Source organism: Lycorma delicatula, chromosome 6 (genome assembly GCF_047948215.1).
Source record: "Lycorma delicatula isolate Av1 chromosome 6, ASM4794821v1, whole genome shotgun sequence".
In the NCBI taxonomy this organism is placed as follows: Eukaryota; Metazoa; Arthropoda; class Insecta; order Hemiptera; family Fulgoridae; genus Lycorma; species Lycorma delicatula.
Genome location: NC_134460.1, coordinates 140,145,825 through 140,170,238, shown reverse-complemented (window position 1 = coordinate 140,170,238; position 24,414 = coordinate 140,145,825). Strand labels below are relative to the sequence as shown.

At 29.8% G+C, this 24,414-nt stretch overlaps 2 protein-coding genes across 2 annotated transcripts in view; one reads left to right on the top strand and one right to left on the bottom strand.

Annotated features, from left to right (window-relative positions):
* The window catches only part of LOC142326294 (putative lipid scramblase CLPTM1), a 42,868-nt gene extending 42,516 nt beyond the window's left edge, over positions 1 to 352 (bottom strand). Inside the window, exon 1 of the mRNA XM_075368662.1 lies at positions 32 to 352. Coding sequence (XP_075224777.1) covers positions 32 to 121 — 90 coding nt within the window. The 5' untranslated portion in view covers positions 122 to 352. The remainder of the gene's footprint in view (positions 1 to 31) is intronic.
* A 1,456-nt stretch (positions 353 to 1,808) lies between these two features.
* Positions 1,809 to 22,357, top strand: Mnn1 (menin 1). The gene is made up of 6 exons (XM_075369742.1): positions 1,809 to 2,423; positions 4,694 to 4,846; positions 8,251 to 8,493; positions 15,117 to 15,324; positions 19,751 to 20,006; positions 21,785 to 22,357. The coding sequence occupies exons 1-6, from the start codon at positions 2,006 to 2,008 to the stop codon at positions 22,298 to 22,300; spliced, it is 1,794 nt and encodes a 597-aa protein (XP_075225857.1). The 5' UTR covers positions 1,809 to 2,005; the 3' UTR covers positions 22,301 to 22,357.
* The last annotated feature ends 2,057 nt before the right edge of the window (positions 22,358 to 24,414 follow it).

Genomic DNA, 24,414 nt, shown 5'->3' with positions numbered 1-24,414 from the left:
ATTTTTAATCTATCATAAAATAAATTATCACCTCAGCATTAACATCTCTTTCTGCAACAGCTCCGTCACTATTATTTTCTTCAGTTCTGTCGCTCGTAGATTCAAATTCTACGTCAGCCATGATTCTTGGACAAAAAGTCTTGAACCCAGACTTGTGAATTAACTGATAAATAAAGACAAGGAAAAATAAGATACCTACAGTAAGAGTTACGCAATACAAACAAATGTACTAAATTATCACTAAATAATTAAATACCACAACTAATTTCTCATCGTCATCTTCATTACATTAACTACACAGAACACACCGAACCCAAACCAGTCAGCTGACTCTACACAAAGGTGTGCAATACGATCAGGAGCAACAACTTATATTACAATTTCTTTAATGAAGTAAATTTAATTTTATAATTTCTGACCGTGATTTTTTCTTTCTTCAGATTAAATATAATATAATATTTTAATATTATTAAAATATATATTTTGTACGGTATATTAAGTGGAGTGTAAGATGTCGAACTCTAAAACTATATTTAAAAAAACAAAAAACGCTTAAATTAGATTAAAAGATGCCCAACATTTTATTACAATATACTCGTATATTCTACAGTAAAATGGGCGAAGTATGTATATGATCTGTAGTATTTTTCACTTTTTGGAGAGTAGTACAGAACATTGTCCTGTAGATTCACAATGCAAATCATTAATTGCACTTGCCCACTAAAACAATAGGGGGCAGCGAACGTAGGTATTTCGTCTTACCTCTAAAAATTATATGATTGTTTGTTTAGGTAGGGAAGTAGAATTTCATCCATTAATGAAACTGATGGAATTGGTTTGCAATCGTCAACGAATCGACTGTTGTAGTAAAAATTTCTATTATACACTATTGTGCTAATACCGGTAGCATAGTATGTGAAGAATACTGTCTAAAGGTACTTGCAGAATATATTTAGATTTTTTAATTTTTTTTTTGGAAACCTCGACAAAAAAAGTATATATTTTTTATAAATTAAAAAATTTCTTACTTTCTAAATTCTTTAAATTTACTGAGAAAGCAGTTGATCAATAACTGTATAAAGATATTCTGGAATCATTTATATATTATCAGAAAGTGCATCATTTTTATTATTTGTATTACTTTTTAACTTTAACCACATTTTGGCGTTTTAATCTACGAATCTAAAAATGGTTGTTTGCCTACTGGAACTAGTTACTAAGTGATAGTAAGTAGTATGTTGCAATAATTAAGATTTGGAGGTAAAGCAACTTCTCCCTGCGTGGGAAGTCAAAATACGGAGTTAAATAATGCACAATAGAAAAATTAATTATTTCTTGCACATGCAAGAAATAATTTATTTAAAATAGTGATTTTGAATTGTGTGCTCTAGATCATGTAAAAACTGCTATTACGTATTTCAGAAGATACAGATCCAACATTTTTTCTCAATAGTTTAATAAAACTGTTAGGATATTTGACAAATTTTTTAATACAAAATTTGATGTTTAATACATTTTGTAAAATAAATTTTAGGCTTGCATGTTATAAGTCGTGAAGAAATGTGAAATTTTGATAGTTAAACACATCTGTGAAACATTTATATAGTTAACTCTTCACCTTAAACTAATTTCGTAAATTAGGTTTGTATTTAAGAGATTAAATATATGAAAACTTTAACAAACTTGTAAAAGTACAAATAATAACATTTACGCGCTCAAAGCTTGTATTTCGGTTGGGCTAATAATTCTTGATTCTGTTGGACGCGTCAGCTGATTGAAAAAAATAGCAGCTGTTTGGAATTGTTGGTATGTGCGGTTGTGTTATGTTCGTTTTGCCAAGTTTTGCGGCTTCCAGAGCTTGCATTAGAAAAAAATATATTTATTTACCAATACTTGTTTATTTAATTTAATTTGTTGTTGAAAATAAAGTAAAAAAGAATACTTTTGAACGGCGAAATGTAACTTAGAAAACAAGTTTAACGTGTTCAAAGGGAGGTAAAACGACATGGCGGGGTTACGGCAGGTTGATCGGCGTATTTTCCCGCTTCAAGATATTTCATCAGTTGTACGAATATTTAGAAAGGAATTGGAAGGAAAATCAGAACCAGATTTAGCTCTGCTTTCAATTATTGCAGGGGCAGTCGAAAATTCAATGACATGCAATAGAACTTTTACAACATCTGATGAAAATGATGTGTTTGGGGAACCGAAAATACCTACAGTGGAGTACAACATAGTGGATGCTTTATATTCTAAATTCCATGCTGTCATTAAAGGAGCAGTTGATTTAACTCTTTATGGTGAAATTAAATATGCAACGAGGGAGTTAGTTAAAAGAGTGTCTGACGTAATATGGAATTCTTTGACAAGAAGTTACTACAAAGACAGAGCCCATTTACAGAGCTTGTATAGCTACCTGACAGGTATGTATTTGTACGTTCACTAGCTATTCCTGTAGTTAATATAAGTTTATATTAAGCACATATTAAATCAGTTTTTTTTGGAATTATTAATTATTAAAATAGTATTATGGTACTGTTTCTGTGTTTTGTTGACCAAGTCTTAGATAAATATTTGAACATAATAAGTTTGTGCTATTGAAGGATATTGCACTTCACAAATATAAATGTATAATTTTTGATTGTGAAAAAATTTAATTTTTGTGTAAAGATTATTTTTTTTATTACAGCTGCTCTACCTCCAGTGTTTTGATATTGATTTTTAGGTTATTTATTAATTATAAAAACCTATTTAAGATTTTGAGAATAATTGTTTAATAAACCAAGTTACATCTAGACTTTTCTCCAAGAAAGCTTGTTTTACCAATAGTTGGGGTAAAAAAATTATACTTGTGAATAATATTGCATTTGTTTTGAGTACTACTCATTCCCATCCATCCAACACAGTTAGGTATTATGCTTGTTATTTATCTATCAATTAATATAATATTTTTGCCAACTATTATCCAGGACTATTATTTAATTCTGAAGTATTAATTGAGAGACGTTATTTGTCTAATTTTAACTTAAATGTTTATCTGGTTGTTATTTAATATTATAAAAAATAGATGGGGAACTGGAAATTCTCTGATTTTTGGATAATATATACAAGAATATGAGTTCTTAATTAACAGTTTATCTGTAAATAAATTCATTATGATGACTTACAATCTGGATAGCTGTAGCTGTATCCTAATCTCCTTTACTGAATCTAGTATACTTGACTTAAGATTAGTCATCTTTCTTGAAACCAAAATTTTTTCTTTATAATGTAAATTCATGCATGCATTTAAGCTCCACTGGCATGTAACCAGGTTATAATTGTTGGAATTATGTTCTTTGAAATCTGTATAACATTCAGATATTTAAAATAGAATAACAACTTGTATACAGACATTTTTGAGCGATTTGTGTATTGAACATGTAGAGAAAAAAATTGTACATTTTTTGTTTCTTAGTCCTTTTGTTGAGGTATTTGTATCTTATAACATGTATGTAGTACGACATGGTGGAAATATTTTATCTAGAAAGCAGCTCCATGCTGTTTTTGTACTTTACAAGTACTTGAATCTGATGTTATTGTGTGCTATTTGTCTGAATACGTTTTTTATTTCTATTACATTGCTTGAAGTAAATCTTTGTAATGATGCCCAAAGACAATGTGGAACAGCCGTCCCATCTGCTTGTAAAATTCAGTAAGTCATGTTCTGTGAGATCTGCCTTTTAATTTTCATGATGGGGTCCCCAAGAACTAGTTAGTTATATTGTCTAATTAGAAACTGGAGAATATTCTTAGTGATTTAGGAGTTGAATTATTTCCTTAAAAAAAGTGTTTCAGCTTATTAGTATAATAATTTATCTATGGCAGAGATTTTTGCATGTCTACTTTTCAGATTGTGGTCAAAATCTTGACCAGTTTTAAAACTGAATGGCATCAGTCTGAAGTTTTTCACTAAATTTAAGAAATCTCAAATGGATTATTTTCTAATGTTGAAATGTATGTAGTTAATTCTCAATCATGTTCAGTTTTTGTGAATGTGAAAGATATATGGAAGCCAAGAAGTGGTCAAAGACTACTCATAAATATATCGGTAGTAAGTGTTATGGTAGTGCTTCTGTGTTTTATTGACCAAGTCAGTTATATTCATGTAAGGAAGTGAAAACTTACCAGACAGATTTTTAAATAAAATCTTTGAAGTTTTTTTTTTGTTGTAATTTTGTTTAGGTCATTGCTTGTTTCACCAAATGAAGTTAACAAATCTCCTAAATGGTATTTAATTTGATGTCTGAAATTGTCAACACTAATGTATACGTAACTGAGATAACAATTGAACATTGTAATAACAATGCCTGATTAGTTCAAAAATGGATGAAATGTCAACAGAATTAATGAAAATGTTTGAACTGATGATGTGTAGAAGTTAGAATGATAGGAGGCACTAGGTAAATTAATAGTGGTTGGTGAGAGTAATAGAAGTTTTATGTAATAAAGAAAATAGTATGAATGGTATTATAATATAATATTTGAAAATAATTTGGTTTTTTCAGTATCTTAGTACAAGTAAAACTTAACTGTGGTTTGTAGTCTTAATTATTTGGGTGTTCCTTAGTATTCTTGATATTATTTTTTATTACTGCATACTGTAATTTTTTGTATTAATAATTGATTAAAATTTGTTTTATTACTTTTTCAGGAAACAAATTAGATTGTTTTGGTGTGGCTTTGGCAGTAGTTGCTGGTTGTCAGGTTTTAGGGTTTTCGGATGTACATCTAGCATTATCAGAAGATCATGCTTGGGTTATATTTGGTGAACATGGTGAACACACTGCTGAAGTAACATGGCATGGTCAGTTTGATTTATGTAATTTCCATTTGTTTACTATTCTATTGAGGCTTAATTTAATTTACATTAATGTTTGATTTCTCTCCTGTAAAGATCATGAAGGGAGTAAGTTGTATGTGTGTATCAAGAGGAAGCAGGATCTTTACACAGTGATTATATCAGCTCAAGTTTGGATGTTTGACATTTTACAGCTTTTTAAGGTAGGAAGGTGTTCTTTGATAGGTCCATAGGCAGGCTATCCTCTACTAAAGCCACTTGCAGATCAAGGTCACAGTAATTCAAACGGATCTCCACATTCTTATTAGCCTAGTTTGAGTTAGCATTGAATATCACCAAAGAGGAAGAACTGAATAAGTAATACTAATAGATTGTGAAAAAGATATGTTATACTTATATCAGGACAACATAAGATATAAAAAAGAGCTTTCTCTATTATAGATGAAACGTTTCAAGGCCTCATGGTAGCAGATGTTGATTCTTCAAAGTCATTTTGGTTTTGCCTCAATTGACATGTATGCTACAAAAGTGACTATCTATTATGTACAGTAAGCTATCCCTCCTCATAAAATGATAAATATTTCTTGTTAAAATTATATTCATGTAAAAAATATTTTACAGATTTGTAGATAAAATCTTTAAAGTTTTTCCTGTGTATTGTAGTATTGCTTAGGTCATGCTTGCTCCACCAAATGAAGATAATGGATCTCTTAAATGGTGTTTAATTGAAGTCTGAAATTGTCGATACTTTTGTTTACATAACTGATACAGAAAACACTTTGAAATAAATAGCTTATAAAAGATCTATCAGCCTTATTTCCTTTAGCGATTGCTAATTGAAATTGGTAATCCAAACAAAAAAAATTTAATATTAGTTAAATTTACTTATATTTAAACTAAACTGAAATGAAAAGACTCCAGTTTTATTATTTAAGTGATTAAACATGGATGTATAATATTTCTTAAATACACAATAATATGTTTTATTATCTAATGTCTGTTATTATTAGATGTTACCTATACAGCATCTATTAGTTAATGATGGAGTAACATAAAAGATTGTTGTCAGAACTCCATTGAATAAGGAAGAAAGTAAATCTTATTTATTGTTGATAATGTGTTTGAAATTTTACTTGAGGAACTTTGTTTTTATTTTTGTTAGTCCTTTTTTTTATTTAATTACCTAAAACTTTGCTAGTGTATTGTCAAAATTTATTTTTAATATATATGTATGAGTAGGCCTTTGATCCTGAAACAAGGAGTCTTTTTGTAGTTAACTGTCCAAATAGAAGTGGTGATATAAAATCATGTATTGGTAGCTACGTGATCAGTGAAAAACAGGTGTTCATCCAATATTTTTAGAAACATTACTCTTTAACAATGGCAAGCTCTCTTAAAAAACTCAGGCTTTGAAAGAATACTCAGTGATATTTGGGCTTCCGGGTAGAGCCATCAGAAATTTACTTTTATTTGTTCCATCATTATGTTAATAGTTGTATTGATTTTCTAGAATTTTATGATTGAGTAAATCATTTAAAACATCCTAAATATTACTGATGTACAGTGTGTGCAATGTCTCTTCAGTTCCTGACTTTAGATTTTGAATCTGCTTTATGGAACAAGATTGTTGAAAGTTATAATGTAAGAATTGTTTTATTTCTCGCTCTTTGTATCAGAACAATCTTAAAACTTGCTGTAGGTGGATTCTAAGACCCTTTGCGGACAAGTACAAAAAAGTGGACTTTAGTTACATGGAGAGAAATGTAATTTGAATTATAGAGATTCATTTTTAAAGAATAGTGTCTTTTGGTTGCTGGAATCTTAGTGTAGTATTGATTGGGAACATTCCAGCTATTCAAGAAAGAAAATACTTCATGATCCAACTGTTAACTGGTAAATTGAAGTTTACAGATTTTTTGGGCCTTAAATACCCAATTTCTTTTGTAATCTATATTAGATTATTAGTTTAACTTAATACATCACATTTTACATAATATTTGGTTGTTGCTGGTAATTATTAGTATAATGTAGTTATAATTGTTATACAATAAATTGCTTGATAATGAGGAAAAGATAAGTAAATGTTAAGAAATACAAATTTTGTAATAAAAAACAAATGGTTGCTAATATTTAGCAAAAAAACTCATGAAATCAAAGAAAAAATTTAATTGGAAGTTTGTCACCTCTGTGGTCAACAGAGCTAGACTAGATTGTCTACTTCATTAAGGATTGGATGGAATTTAGTTTACTTACAAGGAAGAGAGAAAAATTATGTTTGTGCAGTCCAGGCTGAGATTTCAAAACGATTTCTCTGCTGCCAAAAAAAAAAAAAAGCTTATATAACACCAATTGTAATAAATTTTTGTGTAATGATTATGCTGGAAAATATTGTAATTAATTGTTATACTAATTGAATAACCATTTAAAATTTTTGTACATCCATTCTTGTTGATCATGAATTTAACCTTATATGCAAGAACACGATGAATTTTTTTTATTAAAGAAATTAGTTTTGTTTTTAATAGTTAACAACATATTTAAAAATTCTAAGATTCATATTCTAGAAATTTGTGAAATAATTGAGTAGCACTCTGTTCTGCATTCCACTTATATTACCGTACCCTGCAGTTTAAATTTCCAACATGTAATAGTAAAAGTTATTTTTAAATCTTTCATTATGTAAAAATTACTGTACATTTATCAAAGGATGAACAGTTTCTCTTATTTATGTCTATGAAATATCAAAGAAATTATGCATGATATTCATTCAATATTCTTTTAAAAAAACATGAAAGTACTGCTTACTGAAATTTTATGTTGTACATGTGAAACAATCTCCCCTGCTTTAGCAATAGTTAACTGTCTGGATAGGATTAGAAATATGGTATTGTATATTCATAATATACTATTGTTCTTTTATATGGAAGTGAACATAACATTCATATATTGTGAGTATTGTTACATGTTCATTATCTAACAATAAAATTGAAGTTCTTTCCCAGTGTTTCTAGGAAAATAATTTTTGTCATTTTTATGTTAATAAATGATTTAAAAAGTGAGTGTTTGTTTTTTCGTTATAAAATCACTGTATTTAACAATTTAAACTACATATTATAGTTATTTATTAGATTAAAAAAGCTATAAAAAATGCTTAAATTTATTACAAGAAAATAACACTATTGTCGTTATTTAAAAAAAAAAGAAAATAAATTGAAGTGGCGATGAACAAGAATTTGGAAGGTAGCAACTAAAATAAAGCACTTTTATGAGAGAATATTTTGTAGAGGTTTGGAAGGAAACCAATGCTGTTGAATTCAGATGGAAAAAATCCACTATATTACAAAATTACACGATGCTCCTCTTGCATGTGTTAGTTATTTTAATGTTTGTAATTTGTCTCACTTAATTAGGTAAAGGTAATGAAGACAAAAGAGGTCAGGAGATCAATCCTGGTGTGAATTCTAGATCGTGGTTGTATGTTAATGGATATCCAGTAATCTGCTCAAGACATATGGAAGTTGCAGCTCTTGTATCTGCTATTAATCCTTCACTTAACATGACTAATGATGCTATAGAAGTAGCATTATTGCAACAGGAACTTCTTTGGTTGTTGTATGACTTAGGTCACCTCTCTAGGTACCCGATGGCTATAGGTGAGTTTTGAAAATATTGTCTGTTTCTCTTATTGACGTACATGTAATGACTGTAGTAATGTCCACTTTTATATTATAATTTTCAAAATATTTAGTTAATTGTTAGTGATTTTTTTTTTATTGTTCATGGTTATTTTATGGGCTGTAGAGTAATTGAAGGTTGCAGTTGAATAAAAAAAATTAGTGATTAGCTCAATGATTATACTTTTCTTTACTGCTATTTATACATTTCTTTGCTAATAAACTGAGTACTTCGAGAGAATGATGAAGTCTTGTGCTTAGGGTGAAGTCGGACTTAATTGTTATCTCAGTTGCTATGTTCATTTTAGAAGCATGACTCAAACTGGTTGTGCTTGGTGGTACTTTGTAACTGCTGAAGATGATGTAATAAAAAAAATTTATAGATTACCAAAAATATAAAGGTTATTAGGGGGAAAAAGAAAAGAAAAAAGCTGTTTTTGATATCAGAAACTGCCTCATTTTGTACTTGTTGTGCTTCAGTTTCCTTCAGTGTTTGAAATATGCCATTTTTTATTTGATATAAATCTTCTGTTGCAGAGTGCTTTAAATAAATTCACAATGACAACCAGCAGTTTACTTTTAAATATAATTTAATAGAACCAAAAATAACTCTCATACAGGATGTAGTACTCTCATTGCTTTCTTTCTCTTTATTTTTATGTTGTGCTTACTATTGATTGATATACCAAAATGATGGTTTAGTAATCAACATTTCAATTGTATCACAACAGCCTCTTTCAATCGAAATGTTTACAACAAAAGTAATACATACAATATAATGACAACCTTACAAACATAACATTATCACATTATATATGTACCTTAACATAACATGCTAAGAACAGAACACAAAGAACTTTAAAAATATCAACAAAAATAAAAAGAAACATAATTCTTAGATTTCATTTAACATTAATTTTCTTAATTTTTCAAATGACACTTTACAAAGAGGTTTGATGAGTGTGTCAGCTACTTGAACATCTGATTTACACGACATACTTTTGTCAGTGTGTTTTAACCGTTTAGACTGCTTGCAAGATTTACTAATTTGTGTAGCAGATAAATCTTCCTCAAATAAAAGTACATCTAAATCACTTGAATTTCCCATGTAATTCAATTAAAATATTTTGAAACCAACAAGCCTCACTGACACATTGATTTAAGGGCTACATATTCTGCTTCAGTGGAAGACAAGAACTACACAAGATTGTTTCTTTGAACACCAAGACACAGTACAATTAAAAATTTTAAAACAATATCCACTGGTGGACTTTCTGTCAGTGGTGTCACCAGCCCAATAAGCATTTACAAAACCTTTGATAATATCAGTAGTAAAATTTTTACTGTAAACTAATTTCATATCTAGTTCCTTTAATGTAATAATCACAACTTTGGTATCTGCTTGCTATTAATACTTGCACACAAATCTGGTCTGCTGCCTAACATCACATATATACAACGTATTATTCTTCATTACTTATTTTTTATCACAATATTTCATGATTTTTCTATTGGTAAATAATTATAATCAAAATTATTATCCATTGGAGGAGAGACAGTTTTACAATCAAACATATTAAAAGGTTTTACTACGTTTTCTAGATAATTACTGTGATTCAAAGTCATCACATCATCTTTTAAACTTTGTTCTACAGTAATACCTAAATAGTATGAAATTTGACACAGATCTTTCGTTTTAAATTTGCTCGTCAATTCATTCTTAAAAATATTAATATCTTTCTTATTTGAGCCCATGATAATTAAGTCATCAATATAAATTAGTACATAAATTTTCAAAACATTAGATAATCTGAAATAGTAAATGTAATCGTTCTTTGACCTTATCAAATTTTGAGATATGTATTCACAAAATTTTTCATACCAGTATTTGAGAGAATTTTTTTAAAAAACATAAATTGCTTTCTTAAGTTTGCACACTATATTATTTAGTAAATTGCAATTCTCAGGTAAACACATAAATACATTTTCTTTCAGTTTGCCATGCAAAAAGGGATTACAGACATCCATTTGCATAGATCTGTCAAAATTTACACTAATAACTAAATTAATCTAACCATATTTTATTTGGCAACAGTAGAATAAACATCATATATATTGACCCATTTTACATGAGCCCTCTGCCAACTAACCTAGATTTAAATTGAATTATCTTACCTTGATTATCTCATCTAATTCTATACCCATTTGCTGTCAGTTTCACATATTTCTGGCTTATCAATAACATCCCATGTGTCATTTTCAACTGACTTCAACTCAACCTCCATAGTGTCCTGCCTTAGCAAAACTTGACTATTTAGCTTTTTCATATGATGTTCTTCAGTATTAGTCATACTAGCAAAGACAGTTTTTCATAATCATTCTATATAATTGGAAGCTGCAGCTTATCTCCAGGATGAAGCTGTCTTCTATCAGAAGGACTATGTATGTTCATGTTGGGGGAACTTCTTTCTAAACTTTCATCTGCAGCCACATCCTTAATTAGTTTTCAACTTCAGATGTAGGTTCTTCTTCATGTTGACATTACAGTCAAAAAACGAGAAATTATTCAGTTTAGATGGAACAAAAATAACATCTCTTCTTAATGTTACTGCATTCTTATCTGGAAAATAAACTCAGTCCTTTTGTATTTTCACCATAACCTACAAAGATTCCCTTTCTACTTTTAAGATCAAGCGTCTTTCTCTTCTCCTTGGTATATGCTTCCATACTTCTGTACCAAATGGTGGTTTTATTTTTTTTTTAAATCCAAACTTTGCCTATTATTCCATAATTCATTAGGTATTTTACCTTTTACTGTACTTGTCCCAGTTCTAATAATCACATATACTGCCAAAGTTGGTGCTTCAGTTCAAAACAGCTTGCTTAAATGTTTTGCTGCCATCATCATTTTAGCCATCTCAATGATTATATATATTTCTCGTTCAAAATGACCATTCTGTTCAGGATTTTAAGGAGCAGTAGTTTAATGTTCTATTCCTTGCTGAGTTAGATTTTTCTCACATTGTTAGTAACAAAGTTGTTTCCATTATCTGTTCTTAAGATTTTAATTTTCTGATCCATTTGATTTTCACACAGTTCACAAAAAGTTCAAGCTTACCATAAACTTCATGTTTTTGTTTTAAAAAATACACTTGTCTGATGTAATGTGAATAGTCACCTTTCAATAAAAACATGTAATGAGAGCCACCTACTGAGTTAACTTCCATAAGACCACAGACATCAGCTTGGATTATGTCTCCAACTTTAGTTGACTGTGAATTATACTTTCTTCCATACAGGCTTTGTAGAACAAAGTTTCAATTTTATTGTTACACATAACACAATCTTGATTCAAAAACTTTTCACTTGATTAAAATTTTTGTGCCATATTTTCATGCCATCAGATTAAAAATTTTTATTTGAGTTCTCTATAGCATCATTAGCCATACAATAATCATATTGGTCTACAAAATACTGGTTATTCAAGCAAAACATGCAAAACAATTTATTTGACCGTCTAGCCAATGCATAAACTTGATTTGTTTGTAAATTGATCATGCTTCATAGGCATCTGACTTCAAACAAAAATCATTATCCAGAGCTTTTTCCTGTGAAAAAAGATTGATCTTTAAATCAGGTACATATAGCACATTTTTCATCTTCATATTTATGAACTTTTGTCCATCATACAATTTAATAAAAACTACAACACCAATTGCAGTGATTACTAAACCATTACTTATTGCTACTTGTTTCAGTACATTAAGCTGTAGATACTTTCCAAACATCTTTAGATCGTGACACATATACTCCTGATGCTTCACTAACAATATACCATTCTGTGTCCAAATTCACCTCAGAAACTCCAATTTAGGCCATTCTTTCATTTGAATCATTTACATTTTGTTCATTTGCCTTTGACAATTTCTTTGCCTATGAAAACAACAATATTTTAATATATGGTCCTTCTTAAGAAAAAAATGACAAATATGAGTTCTTTCATTTCTATTTTTCATAAAACTTGTATAATTCTTGCATTGATTCTTTTTATTTCCAACCTTTCCATAGGAAAAACATTTGAGACTAAACTTATTTACACGTTCAGCAGTTAACGCCGCAGTATCTTCACTAGATTTCAAACACTCTTCTTCAATCAATAATCTAGCTATTAAATCGCTTTGTTGGTTTTCAGCCACCAGTTCCCAAGCAGACAAATGTTTATACTGGTTTGGCAAAGGTATAATTGTTTTTGTAATAACAATTTTTTCAGGTATTTCTTCCTTCTGCTGTTTAATAGTTAGAAATTAAATTTTTAATTTTTGTTACTAAGTCCATAACACTGTTTTTAAACTCCAAATTAAGAAATTGCTGCTGTATAAATGAATACTCTCACTTGATTGATGCTCATATTTTGTTTTCAGTTTAGTCCGTTTTTATTTGCAGTCTTTCATATTAAAACATGCGACAAAGGTCCAGTTTCCATGTGCTTTACTATCACTTACTGTGCATGTGCGTCATAAATTTCATACTTTTTCAAGCTTTTGAAGCATCTGGATTCTGTATATCTCTGTTGGTAATATCGAAGAGATCTTTAGCTATTAATACTACTACTTTCATCTGGAATTTCCAAATGTTGTAGTTATTTTCATTCTACTTTGTAAACTGCTATGATTCCATATTGAGGTTATCCATACGGCCACAATTCAGACAACAACCCAAAAAAATTCTCACGATCTTCATTCAGTTATATTCCTGGTCCTATAACCTGCAGCAGAGTGGTTTAAATTAATACACAATGACGACCAGCAATTTACTTTTAAATATAATTTAATAAAACAAAAAAGAACTCTCATAATTATCATGTACTCTTCATTGTTGTTTTTCACTTTTTTTTTTTTTTACGCTATGCACACTATCGATGCTTGTTCACTGTTGACACTTTACTAGCAATCGGTATAAACCAAAACTATCAGTAACCTACATTTCAATTCTATCACATCATTACAATTTGTGATTTCTCTGTCTTTCATTCACTTGAGATGTTTTTGCTGCACTTCATTTACTTAAATTTTTTTTTTTTTTTTTGGTGGTAATGACAGCTATGGTCAACTATTATCTTCTGTTTATTTTCAGCCGGAGGAAGTTTCAATGTTGTCCATTCTTTGTTGATCCATATAAATAATGGAAGACATTGCTAACTGTTGAAGGATAAGAAAGATGCATGCATTGGGTTCTTGTTACTTTCTGTCTCCATATTTGGGAGCTGGTGTTCAGAGCTGTCCTTAAGTTATAAATAATCTTGCTTCATAACTTTTGATATGGAAGTTACATACTACTGCTAAGGAAGTACAAGCTTAATTTTATTTCAGTGTCCTCATACAGTTATATTTCATAGAAATCCAGCTGTTTACTATGACACCTAAACACATGTCTATGTGCTATTGTAGTGCCAGCAATGTTAATGGTAGTTAATCGTTGGTATTCATTCTAACAGCAGTTAATTGCAACCCTTGTTTCTTGATCCACAAGAGGTATATTAATCCTAGATGTTTAAAAAAAATTTGATTACTTGTATTACTTTATTTTAACAGTAATTACTTTTTTATGTATTAGTGAGATGAAATTGTAATTATATCTCTGCAGTCTTATATGGAGAGAAGGTTAAAATTGTGATGACTATGAGTAAAGGTTTTACGGACAAATATAGAAAATATAGCTTATTTAATGTTTTCATAATTGTGTAACTTTGAATACTTCCCCATCAGATTATTTTAAGCCTTTAAAACATGTACTTATAGTGCATGTTTTTTTTATGGAAATAATTATAAAATCTTTCCTTTTAAATTTTTTATTTTGGTTTAAAATGATATATTAGAAGACTTTTGCCTCATTGTGCCTCAGTTTTTTCAACCTTTGTTAATGGGAGCAGGAGGGAATGAGTTGGTCTTTTTAATTAATCACAAACTTTTACATCATATAAAATATCTAACTTTTTGTTTAATTTTAATTGTAAAATAATAGCACAGATTATTGTGTAATATAATTTAATAATTCCACACACCTCATACGAAATACCTCTTATAGACTTACTATGAACAAAACATCAATAAGTATAATATCAATAACTATAATTTCGATAAGTTTCAAATGGTAGACCAGAAAATTTATAAAAAACTGAATTGAAATGAACTGATTTATACAGACTAGAGGGACTACATTATAACAAAATTCATAACGCAACAAAACATTCATGAATGAGCATTAAATCTGAAGTTTATTGAGTGAGCTTGTGCCATATATTCAGTTACTGTTAAAAGATAATGACTGTTCTTATGCATATACTACTTAGGAAGGCTTAATGTGCATTTTGATGTTTTATTGTGCAACAGATCTTTTTATGTGGAGGATTGTGTACAAGGTAAAAGAGTGCATTATCAACCTTACATTGTATTTTTGGTTTGTAAATAATTACTTTGTGGAGCTGGTAAGTTTCTTGAATCTGTTATTTGTTGAACGTTATGTTTTGCTGTGTACTGTACATTTACGATTTAATAATGGTTTGTAGCTTTGTGTAATATTTTATTTTTGTCTTTTTATTATAGGTAACTTGGCGGATCTGGAGGAAATTAGCCCATCACCAGGTAGGCCTCCTTGTTCAACACTGTTTCAAGAAGCAATTCTTTGTGCTCGTAAACATTATAATAATCAACATGTTTATCCTTACACTTATCAGGCCGGTTACTTCTACAGACATAATATGTACAAGGAAGCCTTTGAGAGTTGGGCCAATGCCAGTGATGTTATTAGACAGTTAGTATTTTTTAATTTATTATTTACACTTGTTTATTTTAGTTATGATTGTGTGGTATTTATTGTAAGTTTTTATTGTTAAAATATTTTGATTTTTTTTTTAATTTGTTTAAATTGAATACACTATTATGAAATGCAAATTTTCTACAAGTTCTGGTCCTTAATTTACATCAGTGAAATAAAACATTACCTATTTGTATTTCTTATATAACCATTCTAAATTTTGTTGGTTACGAACAACATATATTATGTCATAAAGAAAAAAAGTTTCAATATTTTAAAAGTAGTTAATATTCATTTGGCTTAGTTAATACTAAAAACAGAAAATAGGCAAGATAGTATTATATTATTTTAATAGTTAAATAAACGTAATTAGTTTGATAAGAAATTGTATTACAAAACTTTGTGTTTTGATGTCTGACATGGTCTGGATAGCCAGACGGTGATGTCATTGTGGGCTGATGAGAGCATATACATTCTCAGAAAAAAGTGTGTATGTATATAAATATGAACGGGCGTCTGGTGGGGGAAGCCAGACTGACATTCTTTGTTTCGGGGCTAGTGTGAATTTAGCAGTCATGGAATGGAGACATGTTTTGAGTTGGATCGCACGGAAGTGGTGATGGGTTCTTTGTTTGATGAGACAGGACAGTTAGACTGCGTATATAGGTGTATTCGATGCGAGGTCATCATTATTTTTATATGTGCAGGAAAGTATCCTTATGTATCTGAAGAGAAAAATTAATGATAAGATATTTTTTTTAAATATGACAGATGAGTAGTGTGGAAATATGTTTTCTATGATTCCATGTATATATGATTCAAAATATATGATTCCATATAATTCTGATATAAATAATATGTTAAAAAAAAATAATGTTAAAAAAAAAAATATTTTCTTGTATTGTTAATGTTAATTATTTTATTTTTTTTAAATATGAAAGACGAGTAGTGTGGAAATGTGTTTTCTATGACTCCATATATACGATTCAAAATATATGATTCCATATAATTTTGATATGCATAATATGTTCAATTAATGTTAAAAAAAAATTATTTTTCGTATTGTAAATGTTAATTATTTTTTTATTTTTAATAATATACATGTAATCAGACTACAAGAAGATAGTGAAGAGGGCATATTTCAAAACACATAGCGATAGAATCATTGTAATAAGGATAAAATCAAAACCTAAACCGACAACGATTGTTAACGTCTATATGCCTACAAGCGCCCATGATGATGATGAGGTAGAGTGTGTATACGAAGAGATTGATGAAGCAATTAAACACGTAAAAGGAGATGAAAATTTAATAATAGTTGGAGATTGGAATGCAAGCATTGGAAAAGGCAAGGAAGGAAATATAGTGGCTGAATACGAGCTGGGCAGAAGGAATGAAAGAGGGGACCGACTTATAGAATTTTGCACGAAGTATAATTTAGTAATTGCCAACACCCAATCTAAAAATCATAATAGAAGAATATACACTTGGAAAAAGCCAGGCGATACTGCAAGGTATCAGATAGATTTTGTCATGGTTAAGCAAAGATTTAGAAATCAACTCGTTGACTGCAAAACTTACCCTGGAGCAAACATTGATAGCGACCATAATTTTGTGATAATGAAATGTAGATTGGGGTTTAAAAACTGAAGAAAAGGTGTCAGATGAATTGGTGGAATTTAGATAAGCTTGAGGAAGAGGAGGTAAAGAAGATTTTTGAGGAGGACATCGCAAGAGGTCTGAGTAAAAAAGATAAGGTAGAAAATGGGAGAATGTTAAAAAGGAAATTCTTAAATCAGCAGAAGCAAACTTAGGCGGAATAAAGAGAACTGGTAGAAAACCTTGGGTTTCAGATGATATATTGCAGCTGATGGATGAACGTAGAAAATATAAGAATGCTAGTGATGAAGAAAGTAAAAGGAACTATCGGCAATTAAGAAATGCTATAAACAGGAAGTGCAAACTGGCGAAAGAAGAGTGGATTAAAGAAAAGTGTTCAGAAGTGGAAAGAGAAATGAACATTGGTAAAATAGACGGAGCACACAGGAAAGTTAAGAAAAATTTTGGGGTACATAAATTAAAATCTAATAATGTGTTAAACAAAGATGGTACACCAATTTAAGAGAGTATTAAAAGATTTAAATGGCAGAAAGACTCCTGGAATAGACGGAATACCTGTAGAATTACTGCGCAGTGCAGGTGAGGAAGCGATTGATAGATTATACAAACTGGTGTTTAATATTTATGAAAAAGGGGAATTTCCGTCAGACTTCAAAAAAAGTGTTATAGTCATGATACCAAAGAAAGCAGGGGCAGATAAATGTTGAGAATACAGAACAATTAGTTTAACTAGTCATGCATCAAAAATCTTAACTAGAATTCTATACAGAAGAATTGAGAGGAGAGTGGAAGAAGTGTTAGGAGAAGAAGACCAATTTGGTTTCAGGAAAAGTATAGGGACAAGGGAAGCAATTTTAGGCCTCAGATTAATAGTAGAAGGAAGAAAAAAATTGTGTAGGCAGGCCACGTTTGGAATATGTAAAACAAATTGTTAGGGATGTAGGATGTAGAGGGTATACTGAAATGAAACGACTAGCACTAGATAGGGAATCTTGGAGAGCTGCATCAAACCAGTCAAATGACTGAAGACAAAAAATAAAACAGACTACATAGCCCTAGTACATTTTTTCGTTGTTCCCCCCTTAATTTGAATTGTTTTGTGATAGAGCTTTTATTTTATATTGATTCACTTGAGCTATCCAAATTTAAATTTTTTTTCTTTTTTCATTGGTAGTAAGCTCGCACTTAAAACCAGTTTTAATATTTTTCAATTCTTCTACTCCGATGCCTTTTTATATCCGAATTTTTATATTTGGTAAGGTAGAATGGGTGTTTGGTATTTGTTTTAACTTATTCTTTGTAAAATTCATTTTATCTTTTGCTGTCCATGACTATTCATTCACTTTGCTTTAGGGTTTAGTGTTCTGTTAAAATGTGCAATGCTTTGTCAGCGATGTGAAAAAACTTCATTTTTTCTTCCATGAGATTTTTCTTCCTTGGAAAATAAGTCCTCATTTTTTAATTTCTAGGTATAAAAACGTGAAATATCTTTAGTTTTTATAGTAGTTAAATTTGAAATTGTCTATGTAACTAAAAAAATCAACAAAAAAAAATCACCACTATAACTTTTGTTAATTACTGTATCCTATTAAAGCCATAAACCTTAAATTCTAATTTTAAATATTTTGCTTTAATTTGACCATGTTTTTGTGTTAAAAAATTTTTTACGCCTTCAAAATTTTAACATTTAAATTTTTAAAGAAAAAAGAAAAGCATTAAGAAATAGTAAAATATTTAAAATATTCACCCCAATTCTTATTCATTTACTAAACCAGATCTAAATATAACAATATTTCCTGCATAAATATTAGATATCTCAATATCAATTCTTTCCATTATCATTGTGGTGTTTGTGTGACTTCTTTTTTGTTTATTTTACTTATTTTTTTTTTTTACAAATGTGTCATTACTAAACTGAAGGAAACTGATTTCAATTTTTAATAAATTTGAAGGCTTATTCTAGCTGCAATAAGGACCCTTTCTTCTTTTAATGATGAACTTATACTTGGTGTGTTTATTATACTATATTATTAATATTTAAAAATGAAAAATGTATATAAGCTTGTGCATGCATAACACACATACATACATACATACATACACACACACACACACACACACACACACACACACATATTTTATGTGTATGTATATATATATATATATATATATATATATATATATGCATGCACACATAAACACACCCATACATGCACACACACACACACACACACAAATTGGTTCAGTTTATATATATATATATATATACATATAAAACAGTTAGAATGTTTGTTTCATTATCAGCTTATACTCTTTTTTAAATTGTATCCTGTAAATGTTAATGAAATCTGTTTGTACTTTTATCAGATTGCATTTACACATATTTAATCAGATCATAGTTTGTGACAAATTTTAAGTTTGTGATTTGTATTATTTATTTATTTATAAACAAGCAGGTGAGTATTCAGATCAGCTTTTTTATGATATAAAACATGATAAAAAAAGTCAGAACTTATAAGGAGTGGAGTCTTAATTATGAAACTGGGTTGAGTGCAAAACTAATATTATTCAAACTGACCAACTTGATTATGAGCCATCCATAAATCAAGATGATTTATGATTTGAAATTTTTTGCTATTTTTTTGCAATTAATTAATTGCAAAATTAATAAATAAATAAATTAAGTACTACTTAATTCTTAAGTAGTATTTATTATTATCTTTAAGTATATAAACTTTCTTCATTTCTGTGGAATTTTGCTTGATAGTAGATAGTTTATAAACAAAATTGTTTTTCTTTTTAGGTATAACTATTCAAGAGATGATGAAGAAATATATAAAGAACTTATGGAGATAGCTAATGAGCTAATCCCACATATAATGAAGGTTGTTAGTTCAGGCCACAGTGCTAGATCTATACTAAAAGATCCTGAATGTTTTGCCCATTTACTGAGATTTTACGATGGTATCTGTCAGTGGGAAGAAGGTAGTCAAACTCCTGTTCTTCATATTGGTTGGGCTAAGCCGCTTGTCAACACTATATCAAAATTTGATGCTGAGGTATAATTGCTCTTTTTATGATGTTTTTATTTAATTTGTATGTATTCTGCTATGTTGTTATATATTAAAAGCAGTTACTAGTAATATTTTTTGTAATTATGTATACATTAATTTAAAGATTGCTTTGGTTTGGTTCCATTGATCACAGTTGTCATTGTATAGATATATTGTAAATGTAAAAACTGCATTGTGCATGGAGCGCTTATCATTGTCAGTAGTTTTCTTAACAGTGGTTTGTTAGAGTATTTTTTTAATAATTTTTTTTAATGTAAAAATTGTGTATACGAGGTCTGTTCAGAAAATAACATTTTTAATTATGCACCAACAATCAAAAATGTTCAGTTTATTTTCTTAACAGACCCTGTATATACAGTTTTTTACATTTACATTTTTCAACATTTACATCTTTTTCAAAGTAGTTTGCCTTAAGGTGCAACATAACATCTTCCAGCACTTGTTGACCCTCGGATTTGAAATCCAGGCCATCTTTTGAAAGTACTTGACATTTTAAGAAGTGCCATGTCTTTTATTACTTCTAGATTCATCTCAAATTTTCTTTCACCCTTTCAGGAGCTTGTTCGCCTCAAACAGCCAGAGTTGCATGGACCTAGACCTGGGCTGTATGGTAGGTCAAGAACCGTTTAATTATTTTTCCCAATCAAAGAATTGCAGACTATCTGAGCAATGTGGGGCCTGCATTATCAAGATGCAGCAGAAGTTCTGTCATTTTTTCCTGGGGTATTTTTTTTTTTTTTTTAAGGAAAAATACATGAATGTCCAACATGATGGTAAATAAATCCTTCATGATCACAATAGATGTTTATCATGGCTTTAGCTGTGCAGCATGCAGCTTTTACTTTTTTCAGAGTTTGTGAAGAAGTTAATTTTCATGGAGAGCTTTGTTGTTTCATCTCAGGGTCATAATGGAATATCCAAGATTCATAGTAATGGTTGTCACATTATGCAAAAAGTGTGTTTCTTCCTTCCTGTAGCAAGCCAACAGTTCTCTTCATAAACGAATGTGCATTACTCTATTTGGTGGTGTTAACAGCTGCGGAACCCAATGACATACAACGTATTTCATATGCATCCATTTGGTCAGAAAATTGTGTGCACTGCTTTTTGAGATGAGCTTTTTCCCCCCTGACTGCCATATACCAATACAATGGTTTTCTGAAATTATAATGTTCACTGTGTTTCCCATAATGTCATTAACGACATGTTCAGTCAACCTCCTCTGGCTACGTCTTCTGCATTATTCACTAAATACATTTTTCAGCATTTTGTACGCTTTGGAAGCTGATTTTTTTCAAACGGATATAAGATTGAATCTTGTAATATCAATATTTTTCAATATTTTTTCTCATAGTAGGCGATTATGCAACACACTGGGTGCCAATGGTCACTGACATTCGGTGGCTACAATAATCTACTTGAAATTGACGTGGGAAGTAGACAACTTGTTTGAGTATTTATATTCTTGCAGGACTGCCACTTTGTGCCTTTCAAATTTCCCTGTGAAAATCAGTTTCATTACTTTTTTTGACCACCCTTATATATAAAAATTTGTTACATTTAGCTTTTTCTCTTAAAAATATCATAAATTTTCTATTACTTCAGTGATAATAAGCTTTTTGATTTCATTGCTGTGAGAAAAAAGTTGTATTGTAAAATAAATTCTGAAAATCTTATATTATGTTAAGGATTTCTCTTATTTTTATATCTATTATGCAGCTTTTTTATGTATGTGTAGTTGTAATGATGTATTTCTGTTTCAGGTGAGGACACAGGTAGTAATATTAGGGAGAGGACTGATAGAAAGTGAAGATAATAAAGATGATATGAAAGAGGTAGGTGGTGATCTACTAAATAATAACAATGATTGTTGTAAAACTCGTGAAGGTGATTTAATATCAAGTCTTGAATCAAAAGTTAAAGACTGTAAACAAGTAGGATTACATCCGAGTATTGAAGCATTAACTGCTGCTTGCAGTGAACGAATCCTTAATAGAGATTTCCTCCTTCAAGGTGGTGGTGAACCATTTGTTGGTGGATCCGAGTTTGCTGGTACATCATCTGGTGCTGAAGTATTGAAAATAGAAACGGCTTTACAGCCGAAACTGATTTTACACAGTCAGAAAATGAGAGGTCTTAAAGATCTTTTGTTGGCTGAAAAATTAAATACCCATGCTATATCGTTGCAACTTACTGCACAATCTCAAGTTCAAGTCGGTAAAAAAACTAGAGAAGATCAAGGTTTAGGTACCAGACCAAAACGTACACGTAGAGAATAATCATGAAATAAATGTAAAAATTGTATTAATAGCTTATATTGATAAAGTTATGTATAAAATGGCTAATGAATTGATGGTTTTAATTTGTAATGTAAATAGGGTATATCAAATACCTATCTACAGTTTACATAAAAATTTTAACTGAAATTATCTCATGTTTGCATAAATTTTTGCAGAATTTTGTCATATAATTATTACTAAAAAAAAACAACTATGTATTGATTTCTTATGGAAAAGATTGTTTTCTTATAAGTGTACTGTAAAAAACATTTTTATTCAAAACAGTTTTATTTCTTTTTGAATTACTATTTTAATTCTGTTTAAAATTTGTTTGATAATTTAAAAGATTATGAGTGCAAAGAGTTCTGGTACTTCAAACTATTACGATAAATATCAGTTTAAAGTTTTAGAAATTGTCATATTTTGATCAGTAATAGAGCCTGGATGTATAAAAAAGGAGAAAGGTCTGCTTTTTTGTTCTTTCTCTGACAAAGTTAGGTGTTAGTGTGCTGTGGTCTCAAGAAGTAAACTTTATATTATTTGTTTCCTCAAACATTTTGCTGAGTAATATTTTTTGACTGTCTTTCAGAAAATAGCTTCTTATCACATTTTCCCCATGTTTACAGCACTTTTACCTTTCTTTGGTTGGTTCATTAGTAGATTGGCATTTAAGTCGCTTGTTAATATAGAATTCCTCAATCGATCTCCCAAGTTATACCTTGATAACAGCTTTAAAAAATGTAATCTATTTGTCTTGAGATGTGTCTTTTTCATTGGCTGACTCTAAAAAAAAATTGTAGATGTGGTCATAGTATGATTAGTTTAATTTATATGTTTTTTGATAAAGCTATAACGTACAGTACTGATATGGTTAAAACTGGTTAAATGTAATTTCAATATTAATCATACTTATAGCTTATATCCTGGTAGCTGAAGGACCTAATCTATTCTAAATCAGTCGATAATTTTTTTAAGTGAATAAATATTTTTCATTTTTAGTGTCATATTTTTTGGTTAAAAGGTGTAGTTAATGAAAATATTTCTGCATGTGATCTTAAGAAGTATATATTATTTTTTTATTTGTATGTGAGTACAAATAATAATGTATTTAGAGAAATTGTCAAGATTCATTGTGTGTCTTGTTTCAACCTGTTTTTCCACTACTTTATTTCTTTCAAGTTTATGTCAAATAATATAACAATATACTACATCTTTGTAACATACTCTGATTGACAGATATTTCCTGTGACATCTTTTTTATTTTTATGTTTTGTAAATATTTCTCAGTTACTTAAAAGTTCTATTTCTCAGGATATTGTCTTATCCTTTTTAATGAATATTATAAATCTTAAACGTTAAATTATTGAGTTCGTCTGTTATCAAAAGATTGTATTTTCAAGTGTATTTATTTGGCTTAACAGTATAAGAACATCCTCCTTTTGTATATTTTTTGAAATTACATTATTTAAGTCTCTGATTTTGTTTGAGCTTAATATCTGTGGTCCAGTCGGTTAATATAATTAACCGACTATAGTTTATGATGTTGAAGATTATCAGGTTGTTGGAGCGTTTAAAATATTTTACTACATCCTTGCATTATTAAAAATAGCACTAATGTGTACACCTCTCAGTGTATTTACCCTCGCTCCCCCGGATTGGACCGAACTGGAGGTTATAACTCAATCCAGGGCAGTGTCTTATAACTCAATCAATGGAGGCTCGTTAGAGCCTCCCCACCTACTGGCTGTATGTCCAGCATGGCAGGTTGGTTCGCTTATCAGCTCATTTGAGGGTGTTATTTGCCCATTCAAATGAGGGATGCCGAGATGCCCTCATCGGTTTGGGTCTTTTCAAAGTACACTAACCTTCTGGAGTTCCCAATTGTTCATTGAGACTGACACATCGGAGCATGCCAGCTCTCATGGTTGGGGCTATCCACTCTGATTAATAACCCCTCAACCTCCCCTCTTTGTCCTTTTGTTTAATCATGTTTGCTGCAAAAAGTTCAACTGCCTTCAACAGTTGACCAAGTTCGACTGTTCGACAGAATTCAACATATAGTCTATGAGGGTTTCTGGTGTTAGCCTTGATATACCGGCCCAGCGAATCTTTTA

What these genes read in the sequence shown, in the direction of transcription:
- Mnn1 (XM_075369742.1), top strand. Translation starts at nt 2,006, where the DNA reads ATGGCGGGGTTACGGCAGGTTGATCGGCGTATTTTCCCGCTTCAAGAT. An exon ending in GCCAGTGATGTTATTAGACA is followed by an intron (nt 15,325 to 19,750) that starts GTTAGTATTTTT and finishes TTTTCTTTTTAG; the next exon opens with GTATAACTATTCAAGAGATG. An exon ending in TATCAAAATTTGATGCTGAG is followed by an intron (nt 20,007 to 21,784) that starts GTATAATTGCTC and finishes TTTCTGTTTCAG; the next exon opens with GTGAGGACACAGGTAGTAAT.